At 38.9% G+C, this 15,393-nt stretch overlaps 1 protein-coding gene across 1 annotated transcript; it reads left to right on the top strand.

The window, feature by feature from the left end:
* LOC133632621 (SWI/SNF-related matrix-associated actin-dependent regulator of chromatin subfamily B member 1) lies at positions 1–14,928 on the top strand. Its single transcript, XM_062025138.1, has 9 exons — positions 1–103; positions 585–696; positions 5,020–5,149; positions 5,314–5,451; positions 5,525–5,652; positions 11,208–11,374; positions 11,436–11,626; positions 11,687–11,818; positions 14,700–14,928. Exons 1-9 carry the CDS (start codon positions 20–22, stop codon positions 14,737–14,739), a joined length of 1,122 nt encoding a protein of 373 aa, XP_061881122.1. The 5' UTR covers positions 1–19; the 3' UTR covers positions 14,740–14,928.
* Positions 14,929–15,393: the final 465 nt, after the last annotated feature.

The raw sequence follows: 15,393 nt of genomic DNA, 5'->3' as shown, positions 1-15,393 counted from the left end.
TGTTGTTGGCGAGTCCAGTATGGCGCTGAGCAAGACTTTTGGCCAAAAACCTGTCAAATTCCAGCTTGCGGAGGATGGAGATTTTTATATGATTGGATCAGAGGTCGAGTATCTTTATTGTAATATTTTACCACTCCTAGTCGCCCTTCGTAAATATTTTTTTTTGCATTCATTGTCGCCTTTTTGCCGGTGGCTAGCTAGCATGCTAACGCTGCAAAGCGAAAGTGAGAGCAGAAAGACTCGCTCCTTTACTTTTTAAGCTGTCAAACATAGTTTGACACTTAAAAGTCACTTTCACAGCAGCGACATCTGCTATTCATTGTTTATTTGAGCCAGGTGTGAACCTTCTAGCATGCTACATTGTCCATCCATCCATTTCCTACCGCTTGTCCCTTATTGTATTTCCCTAAAATGCCACACATGTTGAATTGTGCCCATGACTTAAATAACATTCGTTTACATGCGTTGATATGACTTTAGTTTGGTCAAACAGCATGATGAACTGGGACCTATATTACATGATTGATGTAAAACACAAAAAGAACTGTTAGAAACTAACATAAATGTAATATTTGTGTGTTTAGGTGGGCAACTACCTGCGCATGTTCAGAGGCTCGCTGTATAAAAGGTATCCATCGTTATGGCGGAAGCTGGCGTCAGTAGAAGAGCGGAAGAAGATTGTGGAGTCGTCACACGGTTTGTCCACGACTGATTATAGACTTAGACTTAGACAAACTTTTAATGATCCACAAGGGAAATTGTTTCACACAGTAGCTCAGTTACAATGATGGAAAGTGTAAGGATGGAAAGGACAATGCAGGTATAAATAGACTAATTATAGCGATAGAAAATATAACATATATACGTAATATTTACATAGTATATGTACAGTATATTATATATACTGATATATTTAGGGCTGCAACTAACGATTAATTTGATAATCGATTAATCTGTCGATTATTACTTCAATTAATCGATTAATAATCGGATAAAAGAGACAAACTACATTTCTATCCTTTCCAGTATTTTATTGAAAAAAAACAGCATACTGGCACCAAACTTATTTTGATTATTGTTTCTCAGCTGTTTGTAAATGTTGCAGTTTATAAATAAAGGTTTATAAAAAAATAATAAAATCACATTTTAAAAAAGCCTTTGCGCATAGCATAGATCCAACGAATCGATGACTAAATTAATCGGCAACTATTTTTATAATCGATTTTAATCGATTTAATCAATTAGTAATTATATTATATTATGTCTATATCATATATACAATATATAACAATTATCATGTACAATATTACAGTATATGTGACAGCTGCACCATAAAATGGAGAGTAAATCCAGCAGAAAATAGACATTAAAAACAAAGAGAAGTAGCTAACATAGAAGGTGTCAGGTAATAGACAGATATCATCTATTACTGTATGGCGAGTGATTATACAGCTGGATGGAGTGCGGAATGAAGGAGTTCTTGAATCGAACATTGTGGGAACGAAGCTGAAGGAGCCTGTTGGGAGTATGAACTCTGCTGTCCCTCAATTGTCTGGTGGAGTGGGTGGGCAGGATTGTCCATGATGGCCAGCAGTTTGTCCAGTGTCCTCCTGTCCCTCACTGACACAAACGCCTCCAACGCGTGCCAATAGTTTGGCCAGCTTTCCGGATCAGTTTGTCAATCCGGTTTGTCCCTTTTGCTGGTGCTGCTGCCCCAACAAACCACTGCAAAGTACAGGGCACTGGCCACAACAGACTGATAAAATATCTCCAACAGCTTGCTGGACACATTAAAGGACCTAAGCTTCTTCAGGAAAAAGAGTCTGCTCATGCCCTTCTTGTAAACAGCTTTGCAGTTGTCCTTCCAGTCTAGTCTGCTGTTCAAGTGGACTCCCAGGTACTTGTACTGCCCCACTACTGCCACATCCCGGCCCTGGATCTCGATGGGCTTATTAGGTCATGTCCACACGAACACGGAGAGGTTCAAAAACTCATATTTGGGATTAAAACAATCTCCATCCACACAAGTGTAGTTTCAAAACTGTCTCTTTTTTTAATTATTTTTTTAAATGTTATAAATTGCAACATTTACAAACAATTGAGAAATAATAATAATCAAAATAAGTACAAAAACAGTACAAAACAGCGCCAGGGGGCTGTAAACTCAGTAAAGTAACTAAAATAGAATGCAAAATATATATGTATATATAACAAAGTGCAAAGCCATAGGCTCACACAAGTTCAGTAAATAATTTAAATTTGGAACACAGCATCATCGTTTTCACAGCTTTTTAGTTGTTAGAGGTAGAGAGTGTTTTAACATATAGTTCTAATTCTTTTTTAAAGGCACAAAAAACAGGTGGGGTGTTGAGAAACTCGCATTTATGAATATAAAACTTAACCAATAGTAGAGTGAGGTTGCAAAGGTAAAATTCATTTTCAAATTTGTTTTCATACAGTGTAAATCCAAATTGGATCTCTACACTTTGGCCAGCGTTGGTAAAAGTCTGCCTTTTTAAAGACAAAAGTACGCGTCTGCGTGTGGACAAGAGGCCTAAACGCAGGGATAAGTATGCATTTATTAAGTATCTGTTCCTGTGGACATGGCCTTAGTCGTCAAGGAAGCTGATAACATATATTCATGTGCAGTAACATGTATTGGAACATGAATAGTTTACGTCAGTAAACAGCTGGACGAGGCTTTAAGTTGTTTTTCCCAAAAACATTTCAGGAAGCGTCGGACCGTAAACAATAAACGGGATAACGCTAAACCCGATGGTTAGTTTTACCGTTTTTATATTTAAATGAGTGTAAAACCTTGATTGATAACTTTTTTGATAAACTCACAGACTGGTAATACTGCTCATTTACTGGAGAACCATGTTAGCGCTAGCTTAAATGCTAACACGAAACCAAGAGACATTAATGTCTTTCCCCGTTAAGAAACATCGCACTTCAATATAAGTTCGTAAAAATACATTACTGTCTGAGAAAGTTGACTATATCTGTGCTCTCTTTAGTGATCGTTCTATACTAAAAGGAATAATAACAGGAAGTGATGCGGCCAAAACCCATTATGGAAGAAGATAGACACATAAAAGATATGTCCCTTAAGAAGTCCGAACAATATTTAATATTTTTTTAAAACACACTGAAATCTTTCTTCAATACACATCAAATATTTTACTTAGAAATATTTTTTTGGGGGAAGAAATATTGCATATTTTGTGAGTTTGCAATATAAAAAAACTAAGTTTTCTTCGACAAAAGGGCATAAAACACACCAAAAAAATTCAAGAGATTTAAGTGTTGAAAGTTAAAAAATGTTTTTAAAAAAGTATGACTTATTTTTAACACTTTTATGAGTGGGACCTTTGAGATTTTTAGTTGTTTTTAAAAAAAAACACATTCTTCAAAAAAGTTATAGTAAATTAAAATAAATGTTTTTATGAATTATTGGCATATTTAAGGCTCCAATTACTTCACATCAAATATTCCACTTTGAAATATTATTTTGGGGGGAAATATTGCTTTTTTTGTGTGTTTGCAATACAAAAAGACAAAGTTTTCTTAGACAAAAGGGCTAAAATCACACCACAAAACTTAAAATAGAATAAAAACTTATAATTGGCAGATAGGTATAAGTTTATCTAGATATATATGTGTTTTGATAGTTAAAAAAAAAAGTATGACTGATTTTTAACACTTTTATGAGTGGGTCCCCAAGATTTTTAGTGGGATTTTTTTTTTTGACTGTGATTGCTCAAAAAATGAAAGTAAATTAAAACAGGAGGAAGTTACCAGGGAAGAAGGACAAAAACCATACTGCCCGGCCAAAGGCAAAATGGACGTTTTGACAGGTTCTTGTAAGTAGGGGAGGTGTACTGTAGGAGGGAGATAAAAGGGGGCATGGCCATGTGAAAGGTCGATATACGTCAAAATGCCAAATATGGGCGTGGATAATGGGTGGATCCCTAATAATGTGGAAAATAGAAGGAATATAAAAGGTGAAAGAAGTAAATACAAGTTTTAAAAAATGGAATATGGAAGGTAAAATAAGCTTCATAAAAAGTAAAAATGTTATAGAAGAAGTTAAAAAGATGGTAAAAGAAGGTAAAACAGAGTTACATTGAAAGTTAAAGAAGTTAATTAGAAGGTAACTCAAAGATAAACTAAGTCAAATAGAAGGTAAATAAAGAATACTGAAAGTTAAATAGAAGGTTAAGTAAGGTAAAATAAAGTATAAGGTAAATGGAAGGTAAAATAAGTTAAATAGAAATTAAAAGAAGGTACTTTATAGGTAAAATGAGTAAAAAAGAAGGTAAATAAAAGGTAAAAGGAGTTAATTAGAAGGTAAATAAAAAGTAGAAAATGGGACATAGATGGTAAGTACAAGGTAAAAGACAGTGGAAGAAGGTAAATACAAGGTAAACAGGGGACTATAGAAAGTAAAACCAGGTGAAAGACAGTGGAAGAAGGTAAATTGTAAGTCAATAAAAGGTAAAAAAAAAAAACATTTAAAGAATGTAAAAGAAGTGAAAAAGAAGGTCAAAGGTAAAAAGTTAGATATAAGGTAAATAAAAAGTAAAATAAACTAAATAGTAGGTAAATAAAAGGTAAAATAAATTAAATAGAAGGTTAATAAAAGATAAAAGTTTAAAAAAAGGTAAATGGAAGGTAAAATAAGTTAAATAGAAATTAAAAGAAGGTAATTTATAGGTAAAAGGAGTTATTTAAAAGGTAAATAAAAGGTAAAAATGGCATATAGAAGGTAAGCAAGGGAGGCGAGGCGTACTGTAGTAGGGAGAGAAAAGGGGGCGTGGCCATGTGACAGGAGAAGGATTCTCTCAAGAAATCAAATCAAACATTTTTTTGGGAGAATTATTACCAATGAGAGTCATTTTGATTCTTAATTTCATTAAAAAATGTAACATTTCAGGGCAAAAGGCCGATTGAGGTCAAAATGCCAAATATGGGCGTGCATCCCTAATCTTCTGGACTGTTGTGGGTCCTCTCCAGACCACGGCTACACCCAGCTGGCCACCAGCGTCACGCTGCTCAAAGCGTCGGAGGTGGAGGAGATCCTGGAAGGCAACGACGAGAAGTACAAAGCTGTGTCCATCAGCACCGAGCCCCCCGCCTACCTGCGGTAAGAGATATCCTCTTTCCTGTTACCTCCTTTTATGGAACCTCTCCCACCTTTGAAAAGAGATGTGTGTGTGTGTGTGTGTGTGTGTGTGTGTGTGTGTGTGTGTGTGTGTGTGTGCGTGCGTGTGTATGTGTGTGTGTGTGTGTGTGTGTGTGTGTGTGCAGGGAACAGAAGGCCAAGAGGAGCAGCCAGTGGGTCCCCACGCTGCCCAACAGTTCTCACCACTTGGACGCCGTGCCGTGCTCCACCACCATCAACCGCAGCCGCCTGGGCCGAGACAAGAAGAGGACCTTCCCCCTCTGGTCCGTGGTCAGGGAGACTCCATTTTGACACTTTGCTTCTTTTTTTTTGGACTTATTTTTGCTCTTTCTTCAGCTTTGACGATCACGACCCGGCGGTCATCCACGAAAACGCCACGCAGTCCGAAGTCCTGGTGCCCATCCGCCTGGACATGGAGATCGAGGGACAGAAGCTGAGAGACGCCTTCACCTGGAACATGAACGGTACAATCCTAAATCTTTGGTCTCCTGCCGATCAAAAGGATCGATACCATGTCAATACCAACACCTTTCCATGCACGAAATGAGTCTGATATCATCATCAGAAGAAGGTGGGTTGTGGGATGCTTCTTTACAGTCAAACTATATGAGAACTCGGACTAATTTAAAAAAGGTAAATAGAAGGTAAAAGTAGTAAACAAAAGGTAAAATAAGGTGAATTTAAAAAAGTAGAAGGTGAAACAAAATATAAATGCAAAGTAAGTTAAATAGTAGCTAAATAAAAGTTAAAATAAGTTACATAAAAGGTAAAAGTAGGAATATAAAAAGTAAAACAAGTGAAATAATGATTATAGAAAGTACAAATGAGATAAAATAAGTTAAATAAAAGGTAAAGAAAGGACTATAGAAGGACTAATGAGGTCAAAGATAGTCAACAAGTGTACATGCAATATAAACAACTGGTAGAAAAGTTAAGAAGGTAAATAAGAGGTTAAAAAGAAGGTAAAACAAGGTACAAGAAAGAATATATAAGGTAAACAAAAAGTCAAATAAGTTCAATTGAAGGTAAATCAAAGGTAAAACAGGAATATAGAAGGTGAAACAAAATAAAATAAGTTAAACAGAAGGTAAATAAAGTGTAAACTTGGAATATAGAAGGTAAAATATGGTCAAGGAAGGTCAAAAGGTAAAAAACAACAACATTTAATTGGTAAAACAATGTAAAAGTTGGTCAAAGAAAGTAAAAAAGGAATATAGACGGTAAAATAAGTGAAAGAATGACTATAGAAAGTAGAAATAAGATACAATAAGGTAAATAAAAGGTAAAGAAAGGAATATAGAAGTACTACTAAGGTAAATAGAAGGTAAAATAAGGTTAAAACAATGATAGTCAAAGAGTGTACATGGAATATAAACAAGTGGTACAAAAGTTAAGAAGGTAAATAAGAAGTTAAATAGAAAATAAAACAAGTTAAAAAAAAAAGAGTTAAAAGAAGGTACAAAAAGGAATATAGAAGGTAAATAAAAAGTCAAATAAGTTCAATTGAATGTAAATCAAAGGTAAAACAGGAATATAGAAGGTGAAACCAAATAAAATAAGTTAAATAGAAGGTAAATAAAGGGTACACTTGAAATATAGAAGGTAAAATATGGTCAATGAAGGTCAACAAAAGGTAAACAAAGAAAATGTAGTCAGTAAAACAATGTAAAAGTTGGTCAAAGAAGGTAAAATAAGTTAAAAAAGATTATAGAAGGTGAAATAACTGAAAGAATGATTATAGAAAATAGAAATAAGATACAATAAGTTAGGTAAAAGGTAAAGAAAGGAATATAGAAGGACTAATAAGGTACAAACCCCGTTTCCATATGAGTTGGGAAATTGTGTTACATGTAAATATAAACGGAATACAATGATTTGCAAATCATTTTCAACCCATATTCAGTTGAATATGCTACAAAGACAACATATTTGATGTTCAAACTGATAAAAAAATTTTTTTTTGCAAATAATCATTAACTTTAGAATTTGATGCCAGCAACACGTGACAAAGAAGTTGGGAAAGGTGGCAATAAATACTGATAAAGTTGAGGAATGCTCATCAAACACTTATTTGGAACATCCCACAGGTGAACAGGCAAATTGGGAACAGGTGGGTGCCATGATTGGGTATAAAAGTACCGGTAGATTCCATGAAATGCTCAGTCATTCACAAACAAGGATGGGGCGAGGGTCACCACTTTTTTCAACAAATGCGTGAGCAAATTGTTGAACAGTTTAAGAAAAACCTTTCTCAACCAGCTATTGCAAGGAATTTAGGGATTTCACCATCTACGCTCCGTAATATCATCAAAGGGTTCAGAGAATCTGGAGAAATCACTGCACGTAAGCAGCTAAGCCCGTGACCTTCGATCCCTCAGGCTGTACTGCATCAACAAGCGACATCAGTGTGTAAAGGATATCACCACATGGGCTCAGGAACACTTCAGAAACCCACTGTCAGTAACTACAGTTGGTCGCTACATCTGTAAGTGCAAGTTAAAACTCTCCTATGCAAGGCGAAAACCGTTTATCAACAACACCCAGAAACGCCATTGGCTTCGTTGGGCCTGAGCTCATCTAAGATGGACTGATACAAAGTGGAAAAGTGTTCTGTGGTCTGAGTCCACATTTCAAATTGTTTTTGGTAACTGTGGACGTTGTGTCCTCCAGACCAAAGAGGAAAAGAACCATCCGGATTGTTATAGGCGCAAAGTGTAAAAGCCAGCATGTGTGATGGTATGGGGGTGTATTAGTGCACAAGACATGGGTAACTTACACATCTGTGAAGGCGCCATTAATCCTGAAAGGTACATACAGGTTTTGGAGCAACATATGTTGCCATCCAAGCAACGTTACCATGGACGCCCCTGCTTATTTCAGCAAGACAATGCCAAGCCACGTGTTACATCAACGTGGCTTCATAGTAAAGAGTGCGGGCACTAGACTGGCCTGCCTGTAGTCCAGACCTGAACTTAAGCTGTACATCAAGCAAGAATGGGAAAGAATTCCACCTGAGAAGCTTAAAAAATGTGTCTCCTCAGTTCCCAAACGTTTACTGAGTGTTGTTAAAAGGAAAGGCCATGTAACACAGTGGTGAACATGCCCTTTCCCAACTACTTTGGCACGTGTTGCAGCCATAAAATTCTAAGTTAATTATTATTTGCAAAAAAAAAATAAAGTTTATGAGTTTGAACATCGAATATGTTGTCTTTGTAGTGCATTCAATTGAATATGGGTTGAAAAGGATTTGCAAATCATTGTATTCCGTTTATATTTACATCCAACACAATTTCCCCACTCATATTAACGGGGTTTGTAAATAAAAGGTAAAAGATAATCAAAGAGTGTACATGGAATATAAACAAGTGGTAAAAAAGTTAAGAAGGTAAATAAGAGGTTAAAGAGAAGGTAAAACAAGGTAAAAAAAAAGAAGGTACAAGAAGGAATATAGAAGGTAAATTAAAAGTAAAATAAGTTCAATTGAAGGCAAAACAGGAATATAGAAGGTGAAACCAAATAAAATAAGTTAAATAGAAGGTAAATAATGGGTCAACTTGGAATATAGAAGGTAAAATATGGTCAATAAAGGTCAATAAAAGGTAAAAAAAGAAATAAAATTTACTTGGTAAAACAATGTACAAGTTGGTCAAAGAAGGTAAAATAAGTTAAAAAGAAGGTAAAACAATATATAAAGTACAATTAGTGAAAGAATGACAAATAAGATCAAATAAGTTAAATACAAGCTAAAGAATGGAATATAGAAGGACTAATAAGGTACCGTATTTTCCGCACTATACGGCGCACCGGATTATAAGGCGCACCTTCAATGAATCGCCTATTTTAAAACTTTGTTCATATATAAGGCGCACCGCATTATAAGGCGCATAGAATAGACGCTACAGTAGAGGCTGGGGTTACGTTATACATCCATTAGATGGAGCTGCGCTAAAGGGAATGTCAATAAAACAAATAGTGATTGTACTGACACTTCTACTTGCTGCTGTCTGTTCAACAACCCACTGTTGGAGTTTGTCCTCCAGCTGTAGCCCTCTCGCTTTGTTCCCTCGGAAACTCTGTTTAGTCTTCTTTACTTGGCGCAGGTCATCATGTTGCTTCCTCCACTTCCGCACCATTGATGCGTTAATGTTCAATTCTCTCGCTGCTGCTCTATTCCCGTGTTCTACTGCGTGACTGATCGCCTTGAGTTTAATCTCTGCGTCTTAAGCGTGTCTCTTAATAGGAGCCATTTTTGGGTCTTTACATAAAGTTTAGGTCTCGCAACTACGGTAGGCAGCCGCCGACTTCATTTTCCCTTGTAGAAGAAGAACTTCTTCTTGTACAGTAAGCAGCCGTAGAAGGGGGAAAGTGAAGTCGGCGTAGTTGCGAGACCTATTGTGGCTCAATATTGGTTCATATATAAGGCGCACCGGATTATAAGGCGCACTGTCAGCTTTTGAGGAAATTGGAGGTTTTTAGGTGCGCCTTATAGTGCGGAAAATACGGTATTTTAACAATTTCCCCTAAAATATGCATTGAGTGTGTTTTATTTGATGAATCCAACAAAGTCATGCTGGTGTGGGTGTGGCCTAACAACAGAAGATGACTTTGTCTCTTGGCCATGTATTCAATCATCAAAGGCTTAGTGAGATCCGCCACCACAAGCCCATTGTGCAAGTAGCTACACATCTTTGTATCTTGGTCATGTATTCAACCATCAAAGTCTTAGTGAGATCTGCCACCACAAGCCCAGTGTGCAAGTAGCTACACATCTTTGTATTTTGGCCATGTATTCAATCGCCAATGTCTTAGTGAGATCCGCCACCACAAGCCCAGTGTGCAAGTAGCTACACATCTTGGTACTTTGGCCATGTATTCAATCATCAAAGTCTTAGTGAGATCCGCCACCACAAGCCCAGTGTGCCAGTAACTACACGTCTTTGTATCTTGGCCATGTATTCAATCGCCAACGTCTTAGTGAGATCCGCCACCACAAGCCCAGTGTGCAAGTAGCTACACATCTTTGTATTTTGGCCATGTATTCTATCATCAAAGTCTTAGTGAGATCCGCCACCACAAGCCCAGTGTGCCAGTAACTACACGTCTTTGTATCTTGGCCATGTATTCAATCGCCAATGTCTTAGTGAGATCCGCCACCACAAGCCCAGTGTGCAAGTAGCTACACATCTTTGTATTTTGGCCATGTATTCAATCATCAAAGTCTTAGTGAGATCCGCCACCACAAGCCCAGTGTGCAAGTAGCTACACATCTTTGTATTTTGGCCATGTATTCTATCATCAAAGTCTTAGTGAGATCCGCCACCACAAGCCCAGTGTGCAAGTCGCTACACATCTTTGTATCTTGGCCATGTATTCAACCATCAAAGTCTTAGTGAGATCCGCCACGACAAGCCCAGTGTGCTAGTAACTACATGTCTTTGTATCTTGGCCATGTATTCAATCGCCAACGTCTTAGTGAGATCCGCCACCACAAGCAGCTACATATCTTTGTATCTTGGCCATGTATTCAATCATCAAAGTCTTAGTGAGATCCGCCACAACAAGCCCAGTGTGCAAGTAGCTACACATCTTTGTATTTTGGCCATGTATTCAATCATCAAAGTCTTAGTGAGATCCGCCACCACAAGCCCAGTGTGCAAGTAGCTACACATCTTTGTATTTTGGCCATGTATTCTATCATCAAAGTCTTAGTGAGATCCGCCACCACAAGCCCAGTGTGCCAGTAACTACACGTCTTTGTATCTTGGCCATGTATTCAATCGCCAACGTCTTAGTGAGATCCGCCACCACAAGCCTAGTGTGCCAATAACTACACGTCTTTGTATCTTGACCATGTATTCAATCGCCAACATCTTAGTGAGATCCGCCACCACAAGCCCAGTGTGCAAGTAGCTACACATCTTTGTATCTTGGCCATGTATTCAATCGTCAAAGTCTTAGTGAGATCCGCCACCACAAGCCCAGTGTGCAAGTAGGCGCCAACACCTGCCGATGCTTGCAGAGAAGCTGATGACGCCGGAGATGTTTGCGGAGATCTTGTGCGACGACCTGGACCTCAGCCCGCTGGCCTTCGTGCCCGCCATCGCCTCCGCCATCCGCCAGCAGATGGAGTCGTACCCCACCGACAGCATCCTGGAGGAGCAGACGGACCAGAGGGTCATCATCAAGGTGACGCTCCTCGCCCAGCGGGTGTTGCCGCCCTTCTAACCCTTCCTGTGTCTCCTTGCAGCTCAACATCCACGTGGGCAACATCTCCCTGGTGGACCAGTTTGAGTGGGACATGTCTGAGAGGGAGAACTCCCCCGAGAAGTTTGCCTTGAAGCTGTGCTCCGAGCTGGGCCTGGGGGGGGAGTTTGTCACCACCATCGCCTACAGCATCCGAGGTCAGCTCAGCTGGCACCAGAGGACCTACGCCTTCAGGTAGGTCACACCTGCTCCTCCTGGTGCTGCCCCCTGCTCACCCTGGACCCTGTCACGCAGCGAGAACCCCCTCCCCACCGTGGAGATCGCCATCAGGAACACGGGCGACGCCGACCAGTGGTGCCCCCTGCTGGAGACCCTGACTGACGCCGAGATGGAGAAGAAGATCCGAGACCAGGACAGGAACACCAGGTGGGTGTCGTCACGGCAACGCATGCAAGCGCCAAAGACTCCTGTTTCTTTTTGTTGTTGTTGTTGTTGTGTCTGTTCGTGTTGTGACGTGTCTGTTTGTGTTGTGTTGTTTGTGTTGTGACTGTGTGTTGTGTTGTGTCTGTTGGTGTTGACTGTTTGTGTTGTGTCTGTTTGTGTTGTTTGTGTTGTGTCTGTTGGTGTTGTGACGTTTGTATTGTGTCTGTTGGTGTTGACTGTTTGTGTTGTGTCTGTTTGTGTTGTGTTGTGTCTGTTGGTGTTGTGACGTTTGTGTTGTGTCTGTTGGTGTTGACTGTTTGTGTTGTGTCTGTTGGTGTTGACTGTTTGTGTTGTGTCTGTTTGTGTTGTGTTGTGTCTGTTGGTGTTGACGGTTTGTGTTGTGTCTGTTTGTGTTGTTTGTGTTGTGTCTGTTTGTGTTGTGACGTTTGTGTTGTGTCTGTTGGTGTTGACTGTTTGTGTTGTGTCTGTTTGTGTTGTGTCTGTTGGTGTTGACTGTTTGTGTTGTGTTGTGTCTGTTGGTGTTGACTGTTTGTGTTGTGACGTTTGTGTTGTGTCGGTGTTGACTGTTTGTGCTGTGTCTGTGGTGTGACGTTTGTGTTCGTCTGTTGGTGTTGACTGTTTGTGTTGTGTTGTGACTGTTTGTGTTGTGTTGTGTCTCTTAGTGTAGACTGTTCGTGCTGTGTCTGTTTGTGTTGTGACGTCTGTGTTGTGTTGTGACTGTTTGTGTTGTGTTGTGTCTGTTTGCTTTGTGTTGTGTTGCTTGTGATGTGTCTGTTTGTTTCGTGACATTTGTGTTGTGACTGTTTGTGTTGTGTCTGTTTGTGTTGTGACGTTTTTGTTGTGACTGTTTGTGTTGTGACGTTTGTGTGGTGTTGTGTCTGTTTGTGTTGTGACGTTTGTGTTGTGTCAGTTGGTGTTGACTGTTTGTGTTGTGTCTGTTTGTGTTGTGTCTGTTGGTGTTGACCGTTTATGTTGTGTTGTGTCTGTTTGTGTTGTGACATTTGTATTGTTTGTGTTGTGACTGTGTTGTGTCTGTTGGTGTTGACTGTTTGTGTTGAGTTGTGACTGTTTGTGTTGTGTTGTGACTGTTTGTGTTGTTGTTGTGACTGTTTGTGTTGTGTTGTGACTGGTTGTGTTGTGTTTTTTGGTGTTGTGACTTTTGTGTTGTGTTGACTATTTGTGTTGTTTTCTGTCTATTTGTGTTGTGTTGTTGGTGTTGTGACTGTTTGTGGTGTGTTGTCTGTGTTGTGACTTTTGTTTGTGTTGTGTCTGTTTGTGTTGTGTTGTGTCTGTTGGTGTTGACGGTTTGTGTTGTGTCTGTTTGTGTTGTTTTTGTTGTGTCTGTTGGTGTTGTGACGTTTGTGTTGTGTCTGTTGGTGTTGACTGTTTGTGTTGTGTCTGTTTGTGTTGTGTCTGTTGGTGTTGACTGTTTGTGTTGTGTTGTGTCTGTTGGTGTTGACTGTTTGTGTTGTGACGTTTGTGTTGTGTCGGTGTTGACTGTTTGTGCTGTGTCTGTGGTGTGACGTTTGTGTTCGTCTGTTGGTGTTGACTGTTTGTGTTGTGTTGTGACTGTTTGTGTTGTGTTGTGTCTCTTAGTGTAGACTGTTCGTGCTGTGTCTGTTTGTGTTGTGACGTCTGTGTTGTGTTGTGACTGTTTGTGTTGTGTTGTGTCTGTTTGCTTTGTGTTGTGTTGCTTGTGATGTGTCAGTTTGTTTCGTGACATTTGTGTTGTGACTGTTTGTGTTGTGTCTGTTTGTGTTGTGACGTTTTTGTTGTGACTGTTTGTGTTGTGACGTTTGTGTGGTGTTGTGTCTGTTAGTGTTGATTGTTTGTGTTGTGTCTGTTGGTGTTGACGGTTTGTGTTGTGTTGTGTCTGTTTGTGTTGTGACGTTTGTGTTGTGTCTGTTGGTGTTGACTGTTTGTGTTGTGTCTGTTTGTGTTGTGTCTGTTGGTGTTGACCGTTTATGTTGTGTTGTGTCTGTTTGTGTTGTGACATTTGTATTGTTTGTGTTGTGACTGTGTTGTGTCTGTTGGTGTTGACTGTTTGTGTTGAGTTGTGACTGTTTGTGTTGTGTTGTGACTGTTTGTGTTGTGACGTTTGTGTTGTGTCTGTTGGTGTTGACTGTTTGTGTTGTGTCTGTTTGTGTTGTGTCTGTTGGTGTTGACCGTTTATGTTGTGTTGTGTCTGTTTGTGTTGTGACATTTGTATTGTTTGTGTTGTGACTGTGTTGTGTCTGTTGGTGTTGACTGTTTGTGTTGAGTTGTGACTGTTTGTGTTGTGTTGTGACTGTTTGTGTTGTTGTTGTGACTGTTTGTGTTGTGTTGTGACTGGTTGTGTTGTGTTTTTTGGTGTTGTGACTTTTTGTGTTGTGTTGACTATTTGTGTTGTTTTCTGTCTATTTGTGTTGTGTTGTTGGTGTTGTGACTGTTTGTGGTGTGTTGTCAGTGTTGTGACTTTTGTTTGTGTTGTGACTTGTTTGTGTTGTGACTGTTTGTGTTGTCACTTTTTGTGTTGTGACTGTTTGTGTTGTGTTGTGACTTTTGTTTGTATTGTGTCTGTTTATGTTGTGTTGTTTTTTATTGTGTATATTTATGTTGTGTTGCTTGTGTTGTTATGACTTGTTTGTGTTGTATTGTTTGTGTTGTGAGTGTTTGTGTTGTGTTGTATGTGTTGTGTCTGTTTGTGTTGTAACTGTTTGTGTTGTATTGTTTGTGTTGTGAGTGTTTGTGTTGTGTTGTATGTGTTGTGTCTGTTTGTGTTGTGACTGTTTGTGTTGTCACTGTTTGTGTTGTATTGTTTGTGTTGTGACTTTTGTTTGTGTTGTTTCTGTTTGTGTTGTGACTGTGTTGTGTTGTTGCGCAGGCGAATGAGGAGACTGGCCAACACAGCACCAGCCTGGTAGACTCACAAGCGCCCCCTGCTGGAACATGGCCGGTACTCTTTTTCATTTCTCATCACGTTGTCATGGCGACGCCTCGCTGACCACGGACTCCCAACCCAAAGGTCTCAGATAATATATTTGTTGTCTTTTGTACATTTTATTGATTCTTACTAAATAAAATCCAAAATCAATCAAGTACTTTGACTTCGTGCTTTTGGGGGAAATCCATGTGATGGAAGTGGTCAGGGAGGTGGTGGTTCTGTCATGTCTCAACTGGAATGGAGAAAATTCAAGTCAGTGTTTCCTCCTCTAGGATATTAGTGGAGGAGCGAATAGAAGGTACCAAGGTCACATAAGGTAAATACTGTAGAAGTCAATTAAAGGTCAATAAAAGGTCAAATGTGGACTATAGCAGGTAAAAGTAGTAAATACAATTTAAAAGAAGGAATATAAAAGGTGAATAGAGGGTAAAAGAAGTACATTAAAAAGGTACAGTAAGGTCAATAGAAAGTAAATGAAAGGTAATAGATAAAGGTAAAAAATTAATATAGAAGGTAAAACATGGTCAAAGAAGGTAAATAAAAGGTAAAATATATATAAAAGATAAAAAGTTAAATAGAAGGTAAATAACAGGTAAAAAAAGGAATATAGAAGGTAAAACACGGTAAAAGATGG

The sequence above is a fragment of the Entelurus aequoreus genome, linkage group LG17, assembly GCF_033978785.1.
Source record: "Entelurus aequoreus isolate RoL-2023_Sb linkage group LG17, RoL_Eaeq_v1.1, whole genome shotgun sequence".
Taxonomy (NCBI): domain Eukaryota; kingdom Metazoa; phylum Chordata; class Actinopteri; order Syngnathiformes; family Syngnathidae; genus Entelurus; species Entelurus aequoreus.
This window is presented reverse-complemented; position numbering and strand designations above follow the sequence as displayed.